At 48.3% G+C, this 15,705-nt stretch overlaps 5 protein-coding genes across 5 annotated transcripts; 4 read left to right on the top strand and 1 right to left on the bottom strand.

Annotated features, from left to right (window-relative positions):
• Positions 1-290: 290 nt before the first annotated feature.
• Positions 291-1,724, bottom strand: N7516_003218 (NAD(P)/FAD-dependent oxidoreductase; the record flags this gene model as incomplete). The annotated part of the gene is made up of 3 exons (XM_057215938.1): positions 291-555; positions 612-855; positions 917-1,724. 3 exons carry the CDS (start codon positions 1,722-1,724, stop codon positions 291-293), a joined length of 1,317 nt encoding a protein of 438 aa, XP_057077821.1.
• Positions 1,725-4,882: 3,158 nt separating this feature from the next.
• N7516_003219 (uncharacterized protein) lies at positions 4,883-6,592 on the top strand (the record flags this gene model as incomplete). Its single annotated transcript, XM_057215939.1, has 3 exons — positions 4,883-4,930; positions 5,043-5,317; positions 5,380-6,592. The coding sequence occupies 3 exons, from the start codon at positions 4,883-4,885 to the stop codon at positions 6,590-6,592; spliced, it is 1,536 nt and encodes a 511-aa protein (XP_057077822.1).
• Positions 6,593-7,134: 542 nt separating this feature from the next.
• On the top strand, positions 7,135-10,588 carry N7516_003220 (WD repeat-containing protein; the record flags this gene model as incomplete). The annotated part of the gene is made up of 5 exons (XM_057215940.1): positions 7,135-7,292; positions 7,391-10,044; positions 10,094-10,350; positions 10,407-10,526; positions 10,580-10,588. The coding sequence occupies 5 exons, from the start codon at positions 7,135-7,137 to the stop codon at positions 10,586-10,588; spliced, it is 3,198 nt and encodes a 1,065-aa protein (XP_057077823.1).
• A 674-nt stretch (positions 10,589-11,262) lies between these two features.
• Positions 11,263-11,659, top strand: N7516_003221 (uncharacterized protein; the record flags this gene model as incomplete). The annotated part of the gene is made up of 2 exons (XM_057215941.1): positions 11,263-11,388; positions 11,444-11,659. The coding sequence occupies 2 exons, from the start codon at positions 11,263-11,265 to the stop codon at positions 11,657-11,659; spliced, it is 342 nt and encodes a 113-aa protein (XP_057077824.1).
• A 2,196-nt stretch (positions 11,660-13,855) lies between these two features.
• On the top strand, positions 13,856-15,546 carry N7516_003222 (putative MYND domain protein; the record flags this gene model as incomplete). Its single annotated transcript, XM_057215942.1, has 2 exons — positions 13,856-14,769; positions 14,790-15,546. The coding sequence occupies 2 exons, from the start codon at positions 13,856-13,858 to the stop codon at positions 15,544-15,546; spliced, it is 1,671 nt and encodes a 556-aa protein (XP_057077825.1).
• Positions 15,547-15,705: the final 159 nt, after the last annotated feature.

Below are 15,705 nucleotides of genomic sequence, written 5' to 3' on the forward strand. Positions count from 1 at the left end.
ACAAACAACCGCCTCGAACAAGTGTAGAGACCACGCGCATGAGCAACCGACAACTCTGTGGGACATTGATGGCGTTCCAGGGAAAGGGAGATGCTGAAGCAGCCGCACTTGCTATTCAACCACGAGCAGATATAAGGCTATATATCAAGGAGAAGGAATCCAAAGGAATAAAGAACCATCGGCTCCAACTTTGAGTACATATAATGCCAAACAGCATTACAATACAAATACTTATTTGGAACCTCAATTCAAATAACATTATATCATATCAAGCGCATCAAATGTTTCCATTACAACTTCGCTGCAGGTTCCAATAAATGCTTCATCTCAGAGTTCGGGTACTCCACGTTCTCGGACGAGTCAGGTCGCTGTCGATCCCATGCCCACTTCTCGACCAATTCAGGCGCCAATTCCCCCTCAAGCATCTGCGTGATATACTTTCCAAGCACGGGGAAGAACTTGTATCCATGGAACGAACCACAAGTGGCGATGTATAGGCCTCTGGAGGCAGAGTGAGGTGAAATGATAAAGTCAGAGGTAGTAGTGAAAGCGTCCCTTGAAAGTGTCAGAATAGAAGGAATCAATTGCGTTGTGTCAGGGGAAGCACTAACCAGCAAATACGGTGTTTCGTCATCTCCCATGTTGCACTCTCGGGCCCATACCACAGATTCCTGGCCTCTACAATATCCTGCCTGAGAGGCCCTGGAACCTTCCATTGGTTGTAGTCGTGTGTGGGTGGCGGAGAAGAGATGTAATGTCCAGGGAGTACTTCTCGAGTGTTTGTGAAAATCTTAGATCCCCACCACTTGAGCTCGCGGTCTTTAGTTGGGGGAAGGGTGCCAATGAAGGGTTTTCCTGGATGATGATCAGTGGTAATTCATGTAAATGCAAAGACACCCGGAAAAGCAAAGCATACCTTCATCCGGTGTGTAACCCTGGAAGCCAACAGGCATGTCTTTGAACTTTTCATATTGCTCCTTATTGAGTTGTGCCATTCCAGTCGTAATACCAGCCGCCACAATCCGCTCTCCGGCTCGTAGCCCAGGATTTCCACTCTTCGCAGCACTCCACTCTAGCAATGTCGGCGTGAAAGCACCGGCAGCGACGACAACATGCGTGGCGGACAATATCTCTCCAGATCGAGTCTTGACACCGGTGCAAGAGCCACGACCATCGAATTCAAGGTTCGTAACGGATGCAGTCACGTATGAGACGCCCAATTCCAGACATCGTTTTGTCACTGCTCGAAGAGCGTCTCCGGCAGCAGCCCAGCCACTAGCCCTGTTCACGAGAACCTCCTTGACACCGGTGTAATCGGCATTATCAAAGATTCCGCCATAAAGCTTTCTGGCTTCGGCAACGGGGAGAGCAATGATATCATCATTTCGACCGAGTTCCTTGTGGTTTGTGATGACATTTTGCGCGTAGTCGCTGCGACAGTTCCAGTAGACGCCAGTCTGGTGAAAATGCGGTTGCCAAAGAGGGTCGTTTTTGAAAATCTCTTGGGCCTCAAGAGCAAGTCTACAATACACCTTGTCGTCGTAATCGGCGCGAACAACCTTGTTCCAATCCCATGATGCTGCCACGCGCGACTCGGCATCATATGCATCTCGATCAACCAGCGTTATCGAGGCATTGGGATACTTCTGGATGAGGTGGTAGGCGGTTGATACACCGAAGACACCCGCGCCAATGATAAGGTATGAGGGGTTGCTTGAGGTCATTTTGAAATTGGAACTTGTTTTTATTATCGGTCTCTAATAATCACAAGGCTACCCTAGGTATTTATTTATGGATTGAGAGTCATTGTGATTCCAATGGACGGCCCGTATGTATCGGGCGGGGGTTCCGATTGAGCCGGTCACATGAAGTCTAATGCCCTCGATTCAGACACTTCGACTGTTCACACGGTGAAATAGCCGATTATGCCAAGTGATTATTGAGATAAGGTCGACCAACCAGAGCGGGGGTGTGGTGTTTCGATATCGGTTCACGGTCCGTCCACGGTCCGTATCTCAGAGGTCCGGTTTCGGGTCTGTCATGTCAACATTGTATGTTGTACATGGATAAAAATATGTGGACGATGGACGGATACATTATTTTCATGGGCTAATTCTTCTAAGAAGTAGCTATTAGTTAGTGTACTACAGACTGCTGTCATATTGCCTTATCTAGGTAGCAAGAGAACATAAACTAAAAGCAGTTGATCTATATCCAATCCTTATCAACCTATTTTAAAGTCTCTATTCTGCGCTATAGATATATATGGAAGTTTGAAAACAATGAATGTACATATGCCAAAGGACCCAGGTTTGGTATGAGCTGTCGATTCCCCCGCTACATATTTCTCGCTCATCCACGCAGCCCAGCGTCGATCTCCCGTTTCTATCCGGCCCATTCAACCCCGGATTTTCCTTACGTACATCCCAGCTCAACTTAATGGCCCCCTTGATAATCTAGGCAACCATGAATGTAAACTGGAATCTCTTAGATGGAAGCAAAAACGAGAAATGTGAATTGGACATGGAGCATTTCAGACTATCTCGATTATGGTGTACCTCGATTATGGTGATGCTTGTCATTTGACCGCTAGATACAACAAACGACCTAACACCAGTCAAATAACCAACAACATAAAACAACATAACCAATCATAGTCTCCTGGCCCCATATGTTGTTCATAAAGAAATCTCAATTGGTCAATACAGAATCAGGCTAAGACCTATGGACCCCGGGGCCGTTTTAGCTGTCAACGTTGTATTGTCCTCTTTCCTCTGTGTCATCGTGCTGCTCCTAGCTGTTCTTGCATTTCTCCAGGCAACTCTGGTCACTCTATTATAATTGATCATATTAGCCGGAAATCCAAGAAATGAAAGTGAAATGAACTTACTCCGCCATCAATCTTGCAGAATGTGAAGCAGTTATTGGACCGCGAAGAAAGCGCTGCTCCTGCATCGGCTTCAATGGGTGAGGCAAGCGACAGACCAATAATGGTTGCAAGGGCTAGAATAGAGAAACGCATTTTGAGATATGTAGTTCGGTTTCTGGTGGGAATTGAAGTTTGAGGAATTGATAGAGTGATGATTGTTTCCTAAGCTACATCAAAGGTGAATTGCCTACATTTTATAGTATTACTTCGACTGAATACCATCTGACATCAGCTGTTCGATCCATCCTCCTTCGCTATCCTAGGGCCCCGCCCCCACGGCTCGGCAGGCTTAGGTGCATGATCCCTATCGTATAGGGATAACCCTCACGGATGCTCACTCGTATTCCAAGAATGCCAAGGTCGATCTACACGGAGATTCTGCTGTTTGAGCAAAGACCTGCAAGTTGGGTGGGCTAATTATTTCAGCTTCAAGGTATTACAATGTCAACTGATCTGATCCTGCAATGTAACCCAAAGGGCGAGTCAGTCAGGTATAGCTTGGCATATTGAGCGTCTAGTCCTAAGGATCTGCAATTAATAGAGGGGAATAATCAAGATAGAACCGGCTCTATATAAAGCCCAATTCCCACATGGTCTATGGAAACTAATTCCTCAACAGTCTTCAACCTTACCTTTTCAGACCCCATAAACAAATTTGAACAATCTTTACAAATCAATTCATCAAACATGAAGCTTTTTATCGTCCTGTTTGCACTGGCTGCCTACGCAATGGCCGAAGCCGGTCCAAATCTCGAAGCGAGAGCTGGGTGCTCCCAGAAGGGACAGCACTGCAACGGCGGCACATTCCTGTGCTGTCCGGGACAAGGAAGCTGCAGTGGACAAGTGGTAAGTCGGCCGCTGCTCTTCTTCTGGGAATATATATGGTCAATCATGATAGCAAATGGCTAACATGAGATATAGTGCAAATAAGTCGTCACCCTCTACTGAGGGAGTGCAGATGTTGCCTTAGTGCGACGGGATTAAACAGATAAAAGTGCCAGGGCCGTCTCTTTGGTCAAATATGGGTTGCTCCAGGCAGTGTGTTGCCGCTTCTGAACGGCCATTGATGAAAATGTCCATCCGCAATAAAAGCCAACAGTTCAGTAAAGATTTAGTGTATCTTGCTAGCCTAGGTCTTTACTCAATGAAACCAGCTCCATTTGGCAATTGGTCATCTCCCAGGACTCAGCTCTCAAATCATTCCAAATGTGATATTAGCGTAGCTAGATCCAATCCATAGTAGATTATCATATTCGGCCGGTCTTTGTCCTTGATATTATTATCCAGTTGATTGAATAGCAATACTCGTGCCAACCATATGGAAGCATTACCACTTGAACGGCATACACTATATCAAAGATAGATGTTGGGTTTGATAAAAGCTTTCTACATATAACGTCGGAGGGGTGTAATGTGGGACGCTTGACTGCAAGTACAACAGGCAACGACTATAAATATAAACCGCGTTATTAACCTGGTCTATTGTTGGGACCTGTCTGCCAGTCCGATATGGGGCTTGTTCAGTTATTTTCGAACGTCCGAACAATATCTAACTACATAGTATGTACATATGAATATTTTATTTTTCTCTGTGGTCTAAACTGCAGTGTTAGATATGTAACCTCTCTGTGGTGAAGTGGTTATATGGGTTTTGAAAATCTTTTTTTTCTTTTTTTTCTTTTTGTTTTATATGTATATATATCTTTTGGATACTCTTTTGGATAATGTAATTAATATTTGTACTGCCTATGAAGTACTCTAAAGGATCGAAAAAGAGAGCTATGTTGTATAAGAACAAAAGTGTGGGTAACCAGGAAGATCGCACACCCACATGAGTAGCTTTCCCGACTTTCCGGTTAATCACAAAGCCCCCATTTCTCGAATTTCTTGAATTTCTTGGACTTGACCTTGGAATGCATCATGCCCATTCTCATCTGATGACCTTGTACGATCATGCCCATCCCAACACGTTCGGCTTCGCTACGCGACCCCCGTAAACAAGTCAGTCCCCTGTTTGTTTATCTGTCAAGCTCCCCACAGCTATCGCGCATCCCTCACTGTGCCACCATTGCCATGCCAACAAAGACATATGGCACCATGCTAATTACGACAGACTTCAAATATAGCACGACCTGCCACGAAACCCTCCCCTACAATACCCACCACGGCCAGCCTGAACAAGGACTCTACCCGAGAAACGAATAACAAGACCCGCTCGCCATCAAATTCCTCGCCGGTCGAAGGTGTGCCTCTGAAAGACAATGGAGTCACTGCCCGAGGAAGGACCCTGCTCCCCCAGCGCAGTAATCTTACCCAAGACAATGATCGTGCAACGGGATACGGGCGGATTCAGCCACCGAGTAGCAAGCTGAAACCACGCGTGGACCCGTCACCAACTAGACAGCAAGAGATATCGCCAGCTAAAAAGCAGACACATTCGGACTCTACAGCAGTGAAGACCGGGGTGGCACCCAGCCGTCGTCAAAGTATCATGCGACCCGGCGCGTTGAAGTTGCCTTCAGCGAAGATTACAGCCCCTTCGTCAAAGAGCTCAGCACCATCTTTCGCGCCACCCTCACCCCGCAAACCGCCAGGAAGGCGATCCCCAGTCCAACCTCCTACGATAAGAAGGCCCCCTCGCCCAAGAAAACGGAGATGCTACCCCCACCGCGCCCCACACGATCCCTCTCTTTAAGGCAACCTGTCAGTGTCAGCAAGGCACCGCCGGTGGCGGCCAAAACCCACATGCGGCACAGGAGTCAGCTGGTACAAAATACAAAACAAGTCGAGACAACCCCATCAATTGGCCAACGTGCACGAACACTCTCAAACTACCAACGGCCGCCGTCTCCTAAGAAAATTTCCAAACCTCCAACGCCTACCCCTGGAGCCGAACCCCAGCCTGGGAATATTCTGATCTCTTCATCATGGCCGGATATCGCAGCACTACAAACAGAACTTCTTCAGCTCAGTCTTTTCCATTCCGACTCACTGCAAAGCCATGCTGAATGGAAGTCTGATTCAGAGACACGTCTACGCAAAAAGTACGACAGTGTCGCTAGCCAATATCGCTTGGTACTGGCGGATGAAACACAGCGGCAGTGTCGCCTGAATGCGCAGGCCCTAGGGATTTGGCTTTCCAATTGTCGTGAACATCGCGGTCCGCATGATTTCTCTGAACAGATTCAAATCTTATCGCAAGTTCTACAAGATGTCTCGGACATGGTTGCTGGTAGCCGGGGTGCACAGTACTCTCAAGCTGTGAAGACATTCGAAGACTGGCTTAACCAAGCGGAGCTTATTCGTCATAGCCGTGGACCAGGGTGTCTTGATGTCGGCACCTTTATTGACCCCCTTGGGCGAAGCTGGAACGAATCATTACGTACTTTAAATGTGAGGCTCGAACTCTGTATACGCCAATTGCAAGTCCTTGATATCCTGGGCTTCGGGGAGGTGGAGCGTCTAGAACAGTCTGCTCTTGCCAGAGTGGCCAAGAATCTGGCTGAATTGATACAACTCATGGCACAGGAGATCCGTGCTATGCAAATGTTAGAAACAGAAATGGTGCGTTCGGAAAGAGATTTTGTCGGTCTTCTTGCGACACAGCTGGCAGGCTCTAAAAGGGATACAAGAGCTCCCCGGGTCGGGGCATGGAGAAGCTAGTCTACGGTTTATATCTCTTTGTTTGAGCGCACGAATACCCATAGGTAGTTTTCAACCACCTGTACAGACAGAAAAAGAAATGAAAATAATACAAAGAGAGAATGGATTGAGTTATGAGTGATAGTACTTAGGCTCAGGTACCTTGCAGCCAGATATAGCTTGCGTGGTACCTAATCTGTGGTAACTTGATGAGTCAGCCAAAGTCATCTCCAGGACTCAACCTCTCCCGAGATGATCTAGACCTCGCAGTATCACGAATCCGATCATTTCCCCCTCATACCTACTTTATTCATGTCTTTCTCACACCATTGTCACTTTCTACAGCATATAAATATCTAATGATCTATCTTAAAAGGGGTGATGTAACCTTGGAAAAGTTATCTCTCAGTTATCTTCTTGACGTCATCCACGGTAGCTTCCGTTTTGACAGCTAAAAGTCACCCGCAAAGAGACGGTATCCACTTGCTCAGTACCTTTCGAGATGATCGCCGATCGTACCTAGCAAAGAATTTCAGCTTTCTCCCCCATCTGATCCAGTGATCATGAAACACTCGCTCTACGATCGCCTTTGGCGCCGGGAATGCGGGGAACAGGTGCGGTATGCTGGGCTGCGGGGAATTTACGGATCCAAGGAATGGGTCAATGATCTCGACATTGTGAATGAACTCGGTGGACATACTGGATGTGTCAATGCTCTCAGGTATGCTTTTAGCTTTTACCTAGGCCGAAGCAATTAGTTTCATCGACTGGCCTACACTTCCGCCATTTCTGATGCTTATCATACTAACGGTCTCGCAGTTGGTCGAGGTCAGGGCGTCTTTTAGCGTCAGGCTCTGATGATAAACACCTCAATATCTACTCCTACCAACCCGACTCCTCCGATGCTCCATTCGCGCTCAACACCACCGTCTTCACCGGCCACAAAGCCAACATCTTCTCCGTCAAGTTTATGCCACACTCGAATGATGGGACTCTGGTTACATGTGCCGGCGACTCGCAGGTTCGCGTGTTTGATATCGAATACTCAGCTAGGAGTAGAAATGATGCTGCCACCTCCGCATTTGCAGCCTCCACTCGCGGCCGGCGCTTCAATGAGTTCTTCAGTGACACGCGGTATCTGAGTGATGGCAATACCAACGCTAGATTGTATCGAAGCCATGTCGATAGCGTGAAGCGCATCGTCACCGAATCTTCACCGTTCCTCTTCCTCACTTGCTCTGAGGATGGCGACGTCCGCCAGTGGGATCTGCGGCTACCATCTAGTGCATACCCTCCGCCACGGGTTGGCCAGGGCTTGATGGCATACCGACAAGGATTGGAAAATGATGACCCAAATGTTCCACCACCTCTAATATCCTACAGGCCGTACCACCTGGACCTCAATACCATCTCCTGCTCACCAAGCCAACCGCATTATATTGCCTTGGGTGGTGCGCACCTCCACTGCTTTTTGCATGACAGACGGATGCTTGGACAGGACACCTCCGCTGCAAGGGGCAGGGCTACACCAAGCGCTTCCAGTCTTAATGGTGATGAGGAGATGAGCAAGGCGACGCGATGCGTGCGAAGATTCGCACCGAGCGGCAAGCACCATGGGAAACATGCCGATAATGGACACATAACTGCTTGTAAAATCAGTGATGCGAACCCCAATGAGATGGTTGTTAGCTGGTCTGGGGATCACATCTACAGTTTTGATTTAATCCGCAGCCCAGATGCCCGAGAGGCACAGGTAGGCAATAAATCGACTCTCAAGGGCAAGGCCAGAGAGACTCGCCCCAGTCCACGGAGCCGGAAGCGCAAGAAGACCACAACACCTTCGTCACAGGAAAGTGGTGGTCGACATCAGTCCCATCGTCGCTCGGCAGAGCCAGATACTTTTAGGATCCAATATGAGAATGGTGAAGAAGAAGATGTTCCATTCCCCCCATTTTCGGATAATGTCCTAAGCACCGACCCAGAGCGTTTGCTCGAGCAGGCTCGGTATTCTGTGCTGAATGATGCCCAACGATTGAGCATGCAGATCGCAAGAGGGTTAGTAAAACTTCGAAAGGCCCTGTTTTCAGAAACTACAGTTCGGGAAGCCGCAGGGTCTGACGATGTGGGACCCGAATCGTACTCGAGATGTTTTTTATCCGCCCTAGAAATTGCATCCACATTTCTCCCGCAAATGAGCGATGTCATGCGCGAATGGAGCTATCCCATGAACCCATCACAGGAGACTGTCAATTTCCAACAATCACTTCGTCGCAATCGCCAGTCGTCATGGAGATTTGTTCAAGCTGCTGGCGCACTTGCTCATGCGCTGACAGACCAAACGCAAGTTCCGGAAGAATCAAGCTTCCTGATGATCAAGCCTGCGCCGGGCGAAGATGACCCCATTGACCCAGCAGCTCAGTTTGGCTACGAATTCCTCCGAGCAATTCTTCTCTGGCTGCAGGGCGGCAGGCAGCGTCTTTTAGCGGGATTTCAACGCCGCAATGCCCCTCGACGATTACATAGCCGATTCCCAATCCCAGATGAATCCGAAGAGGATGCCATCGAAACCATCCTAGTGCCCTACATTATGGAATTGGCGCGTGACACTCCGATCGTAAATGTGGATGCTTCCAGATTTGAGCATGACAGTACGCGAATTCTGTTCCGAACTCAACGAGCTGCCGTGACTGCATTCGGGAATGCTGTCAGATTGCCCTTGGAAGACCTTGGGGACTCAGCTGCTCGGTTCGACAGGCGCCGTGCTTCTAATCCTGCCTCGCTAATCCGCTCTCTTGACCGTGCCTCTGCGAAGAGATTTTGGATTTTGCGAGTAGGCAGAGGAATCTTGATGGAGACCGGCAGTGAGGTAAATTACGCATTTGTCAACAATGCTTTCGGCGGACTTCACACCATAACGACCGAGTCTGAGAGTGAATCAGATGAAGAGAGAGTCCAGGACGATATCAATCCCGATGTGGAGGAAGAACGAGTCCGACACATTGAACCCATCAGGGCTGGTCGTTCCGTCTCCAGGCAGAATGGTCTTCGACCTGAAATCTTCCAAGGCGATGCAAATTCTTCGGACAATAGCGACATTGATACAGGCGAGGATGGGAATGATGGCAGCCAGGCAGAGGAGTCAACTGACGATGAAGATCTTGATGGCTGGCCCACGGATTCATCTTCGGACGACGATAGCGATGGGATTGGTTCCGGTGGCACTATGGCCCAAAGATATGCCATTCGAAAGGCGCGACGTAATATCGAACGTCATGCTCCGTGTGTACCTCATATGCGAAGTTATCGCGGCCATTGCAACGTCAAGACCGTCAAAGACATCAATTATTTTGGACTGGATGATGAGTACGTGGTCAGCGGCTGTGATTCTGGTCATATATTCATATGGGACCGCAAAACGTCCAATCTGGTCAACATCCTCGAAGGTGATAGTGAAGTGGTCAATGTTGTTCAAGGTAATTTTCTTTACTGGCTAGAAAGACCAACATTAACATTGTGATTTAGGTCACCCATATGAACCAATGATCGCCGCTTCAGGAATCGATAACACCATCAAAATCTTTTCACCAGACCGGCACGCTCAAGATGATGCCCGTAATGGTGTGAACATCCTCGACCCCGACAATCCATCCAACAGGGTTGGGCAAAACATCTCTCGGATCGGTGGTCTCGAGAGCCGGAAGCGAGTTCATGAAAGCTACCGCATCATGAGCCAAAACGATGTTGAGCGTCGTGGTGGCATCAGCGACGCACACATCACTGTAAATAACCTGCCCATGATCTTTTTCTAGACCTATTTGCTGACTCGTACATAAAGCGGAGTATGCTCGAGCGCCTAGCTGCTAACCTGACAGGTGAAGGCGGCCCTGGGGTTGGAATTGATGATATTGCTGGTGATGGTGAACATCGGACTGTTGTCATCGATGATAATTGCTCGGTATGTCTGGAGTTCTTGTTCGTTTTGTGGAAATGATACTAACCATTCAATAGGTAATGTAATGGACTTGAACAGGCAGAAATCCGAATAAATCTGCATTGCACAGTGTGAAAAAAGATCATCAGTCTCCAATAAACTCATACATTTATTGTTATAGCATCGCATTACAGTATCTAATGTAAGAAGGGCGTTCCTTCATTAGTTCAAGGTTGCACCTGCCCTTCCTATATTTTACTACGCACTTTCCTTCCATTCCTTCCTTCCCTTCCTTCCTTCCTCATAAAGTCAAACAAGGCTCTAGGGCTCAAGACCTACCATCACCCAAACAACCACAACCCCCCAGCGTCCTCCACAAAAACATTGCACACATCCCCTCTCGGAGCTACCGAAGCCAGATTTTCTCCCATATACCTCATGTAGGGAATCTTCTACCTACAAGACACGGGAAATTCTCGCGTTCGGTGCAGACTGGGGATGGGGCCGCCTCTTGTGACCGCGTAAATTGGCGGTTGCTCTGGAGGTCGCTATCTCGGAGACAGAAGCAAAATTATGGCTTGACCCTGCGAAAAGAAATGCAAAAATGTCCATCACAATCAAGGCAAATCGCAGCTTGACCTACAAGTCACCGGAAATTCTCGCGTTCGGTGGGATCAGGCCCCAAAGGAGCCTCTTGTGACCGCGCAAATTGGCGGTTGTTCTGGAGGTCGCCAATTCGGATACGAAAAGAAATGCAAAAATGGCCATCACCACCAAGGCAAATCGCACCCACCAGCAATCATTGTGGATAAATGGGGGTGGGATACAACAAATGTGTCTTCGTCGCCAACGCGTGCCTTGTGTCATCATCAGCAGTGCGCTGTGGGTGCACCTCCGCATATTTCTGTCACTCAAAGAGAAACCTACATCTCCTGCTCTAGAAATCGCTGCTCCAGAGACAAACCGAGTATATTTTCGCTGCCTTGGAAGGGTCTGGCGAGGAAGGAATTCGAGGAACAAAAGGAACGGATCTGCATCAGAGCCACTTGTTGTACCCAAGCGGCAAAGAAACCTGCTGGGGCGCGGATTCAATGTTAGAAGAGGTGGTGTTTGGGTCCCAAGGATCCACTGAAAATGCGACGAAGGCGCACATATAGCGTGTGTGGACGAGAAGCGCGTTTACGGGTGCGTTTTCGTACAGCGAAAGAATAAGGAATGAAGGACAGTTCGGACTGGTTGAAGAGGGAGCCTTCACAAAAGACCTCAAACGTCTACTCAGGGATACCGTGAGCACTGCTCATCAACAACACATAGCCACCCAATTTGTTCACCTTCACCATAACCTGCATCCAACACTCGTCGCAATTGGATCAAGGAAACGGATTTGCTTTCGGTACTGTGCTATTTGTTTCCAGTCGCCTCTGGTTTGTTGGCGACCCAAAGCAAATAGGACCAACGATGACAACAATCGTGAACAACGAATTTGGTCTGGCCTGAGAGCCGAAGGGGTAAGAGGATGACTGAGGCTTCTTCTGCGTGTTCTGTGGAGTCACCAGAGACAAAACGAAAACATCACACCAAGCCTCAGAAACTCGTTCTTGCGAACAGGCTATGACTGGCTTGAGAAATTCACCCAATTCCGAGATTTCCTACGACAGGCGATGACTGGAACCTCTAAATGCAAAATTTGACTGCCCGGAGGATGCTAAGGGTCCTTGGGGAATTTGGATTCTCAAAGTTCTCTCTTCCTTTTTTTCTTATCATTGCTATGTCGCTCTCTGGTTTTCTTGATGCCACCTAAAAAGGAATGAGTTACAAAGAAACTCAAACCCCTGATTGACGAAGATTCCGTTAACATGATCCCGTCGGAGCATGCCAACAGTAAGAATATCCCCTCCGTTTCAAGAAAGCTGGCTAACTAACATGATTTCTATACAGTGATCTCTCCAGATAGACTTCATTGATCTGATCTGCCACATATGGCAAAAGAACAAGCTTCACGGAATGGAGATGTGTTGTCATCGAGAGTCTGAATCTTCTCCATAGGGCAGAGTCTACGATAGTATACGGAGAGCCGAAAGCTCTTTGGATCCTTGCCCACTATATTGAGAGCAGAGTACGCAACGAAAGGAATAGCCAGGATATTGCAAGCTATATACTCGGCCAGAAAGCCGCGTACGAAGTTACGACAACGAACAAACACATCAGAAGAAGAGAGTGTCACGCAAGTTCTAGGACCGCGCAGCAAGATATAACAGGGTATTCTTCGACCGCAATCATATCTGCCACAAACCGGTTCTGATGCTATCTGCGAAGCATATGGGCTCTTGACTACCCTTCCATGATCTTTCTCGGCGATATGCATACCATACTATCACCATAATGACATAGCACAACCCGAAATATTGAACAGCAAGAACGATACCATACAAAAAATGGCTGGCATGAGAGTAGGTGTTATGGGGTGGTAATCTCAGCCAGCCAATGCTCAAAACGGTGACTGGTTGTTGGTGATATTACAATGGGTCTGTGGATGTTATAGTCAGGCGGCTTGGTCACATAACCAGTCCCTCATTTAGTCTAGGATCGAGCTTGTACTAGATTGGTAGCATGTGGAGGGTGAGGTATTTGATTATCCTATCTGATGATAATGTTACTCAAATTGTCTTACCACGCAAACATCATTTCTGTAGCCGATACTTGATATACCACGACCTAGGTAATGATGGCATGGTCTGCCCCGATTACAAGAAGACTTGGTAGAAGCAGCTTTTTAAGTATCAAGTGAGAGACATACAGCTAGGCTGGAAGTTAGGAATCTCTCGCAAAAAAGAGTCCTGTATTCAATTATTTGGAGCCTCCGCTATCCGCCATTTTGACTTCTTGCGTTTCTATTTGGTCTAAGAACCGAGAGAATCCGCTTAGCCTATAGATGGACTACCATAGCAATCTCCTTTCTCCCGAGATGGACATAATCGATGGAATTCATCTTTTATCAATGTTGCTCGTCCGGTGGACAGCCTCCGTTGGAGAGAAGTATATATTCACGTGACCGTTCTTATCGTCGATTTTTTTGCGATAAAAAGAACTTGCCCGCACGAATATCGTCGATCTACAGAGGGGCAGACCACAATCTTCATTTATGAAGTCAAAGATCAATTGATACCGTGTCAATGATATAGGTTGAACTTTTGAAGTCTACAGCCTGTTATCTCTCTACCAACTCAAACCTCTACACCCAATCTCACAGTTTGATATCAATTTTATACTGCATTTTTGGCTGTCAAAAGGCAAAGAGTGTATAAAAAGTTCTTACATTCTTGGAACAAGACGAGTAAACACATCATCACAATATGTCTGCATCACAAATACTCCAAGCTCGCAACGAGACAACCACCAGGCTCTATGCAGACCCTCACAACCCCCACCTCCACCTTGAACGAGGCCTTCAGTATGAACAGCTGGGCTTCCCCGATCTCGCTGCTGCAGACGCATACCGCGCGCTAGCACTACTAGAGTCAGTCGTTGACCCAGACGAGTGCGAGTTCCACGCCAAGCGGAAGGTAGACCCTTCCCAGCAGCCTCCCGAGAAAGCAACGAATGAATCAGATGATGAAGACGAAGATGAAGACGACGACAACACTGTGCCCATCACCCAAGAAGAATATGATGCCATCATCGACCAGGTGTACGTCCTTCTAGTACGCAGTCTCGTCCGCTGCGGTTGCTACCGCGATGCATTCGAGTTCGGCGTGCGTGGGTTAGCCCTACTCGAAAAGAGATCTGCAACGGCTTCAGTAGCTGCTTTAAACGTGCAGATGGATCGCGTGAAGCAAATTTACAAATCTCGCTCTGGTTCTGAAACCGAAAACATCGATCTGGACTCAATCAACCCAAGTGTCCTCCCGGCACAAGGCTTCGCCCGCCGTGTCCTCTATCCCTGGAACGAGCACGAGCCCGACCGCCGCTCACCAGAGACCCTCAACCTGCTCAATGAACGACTGGCAGTCATTGCGCCGAAATGTGAGGTCCGCGCAGTGGCCTTACCAGTGCTGCATGCCTCAGCAGACGACGACTCCAACATGGACGTCTCCGTGCAGCTCGGCCTCTTCGCGAAAGAAGATATCGCCCCAGACGAGATCATTCTCCGTGAATCTTCACTGCTCACAGCGACAAACCGTCTCCACGATGATCTCTGCGATGCATGCAATGCACCACTCCCAGAACTGTCCGCTGCCGAACCCCCGTCGCCTGCGAGGGCGGCTGCGTAGACATCATCTTCTGCAGCCAAGCATGTCACGACACAGCGCAGGAGGTGTACCATGGCGCGATCTGCGGTCTCGAGGATGGTCTCGACTCTATCGGGAAGGATGTCCCCGACCCCAAGGATAAGGCCGATTACCTATACCTTCTTCTGCTTGGCAGAGCGCTCGCGATGTCTGCCACGCAGGATAAGCACGCGCTGGATCTACCCGAAGTGAAGTACACCTGGGGTGATTTCCACGACTTCGATCTTGAGTCTGTCTCCGCGGAAGCAGAGACGACGCCTACCGCAGACGATACGGCCACTCTACCCTTCTCGTTCCAGCTCAATGTCCTGCAACCGGAGCGTTTCCTCGACGAAATGGGTTTAGATCCGTACGCTGTGCTCTACCGCTACGATACATGGGTTCTGAACACGCTCTTTGCTAAGTTCCGTGGTACGGCGTCAGGCCGGCTATCTACTTGGGATGGAGGGCCGGAGCTGTGCGCTGTTCATCCGCTGTGGTGTCTTGCGAACCATTCGTGTGATCCTAATGTGACCTGGGAATGGAGTAGCGAGATTAATTTCCGCGCGCGGAGAGATGATGAGACGGCTGTTTGGTCGCGTGGGCTTGAGATGAAGGAGCTTAGGCCTGGGGGTATTGCTAAGGATTCGGAGATCTTGAATCATTATTGTGATATTGGATTGCCGGTTCAGAAGAGGAGGGAGTGGGCTTCTGGGGCTTTGGGTGGGACTTGTTTGTGTGATAGGTGTGTTTGGGAGGCTGGGGAGGTTGAGTAGGTTTGTATTTATGGGTTGGTGTATGGATCGCGTTGATAGATCATGATGAGATACCCTTTTTGACTGCATTAAATGAGAATATTGCCAATGGCTTCTAGAATTCAAGCATCTATTACATAGAGGGAATACAAGGTGGTCTATTTGAACATGTTTATTTGA

Source organism: Penicillium verrucosum, assembly GCF_028828655.1.
Source record: "Penicillium verrucosum strain IBT 35672 chromosome Unknown utg000001l_segment0_segment0, whole genome shotgun sequence".
Classification (NCBI taxonomy): domain Eukaryota; kingdom Fungi; phylum Ascomycota; class Eurotiomycetes; order Eurotiales; family Aspergillaceae; genus Penicillium; species Penicillium verrucosum.